Genomic DNA, 336 nt, shown 5'->3' with positions numbered 1-336 from the left:
GAAGAAGAGGCAGCTGCTGCTCCTCTGGGAAATCCAGAGGAGAAGCCGTGCTGGGGTTCCAGAATCTCCAGATTATATCTGGGAAGGAATGCTTTGCTCTCCCCTCTGGGCAGAGCATCTCCCAGTGGGATGCTGTAGCTCTTATCAGCCATGCAGTGACATTCAATAGCTGCTATCAGCAAGTGTCTCCCCATTTGTGGAAGAGATAAGGAGAAACTGCCCACTGACCAGAAGACAACTGCCATCCAGATGGTAATAGAATACAATTTGTTGATAATCCAGGAGAGGTTGCAGCAAGGATTGCGAGGGGGGCAGCTTTGCTGAGGAGCATGAAGC

The 336-nt window shown here is 50.6% G+C and overlaps 1 protein-coding gene across 1 annotated transcript in view; it reads left to right on the top strand.

Annotated features, from left to right (window-relative positions):
* Window positions 1–336, top strand: part of LOC106631929 (mesothelin-like) — a 22,916-nt gene that overhangs the window by 21,544 nt on the left and 1,036 nt on the right. The window contains exon 20 of the mRNA XM_031061066.1: window positions 204–252. Coding sequence (XP_030916926.1) covers window positions 204–252 — 49 coding nt within the window. The remainder of the gene's footprint in view (window positions 1–203; window positions 253–336) is intronic.

Source organism: Geospiza fortis, unplaced genomic scaffold (genome assembly GCF_000277835.1).
Source record: "Geospiza fortis unplaced genomic scaffold, GeoFor_1.0 scaffold213, whole genome shotgun sequence".
NCBI lineage: Eukaryota > Metazoa > Chordata > Aves > Passeriformes > Thraupidae > Geospiza > Geospiza fortis.
The sequence above is the reverse complement of the archived record's forward strand: the minus strand, read 5'-3'. Positions and strand labels throughout refer to the sequence as shown.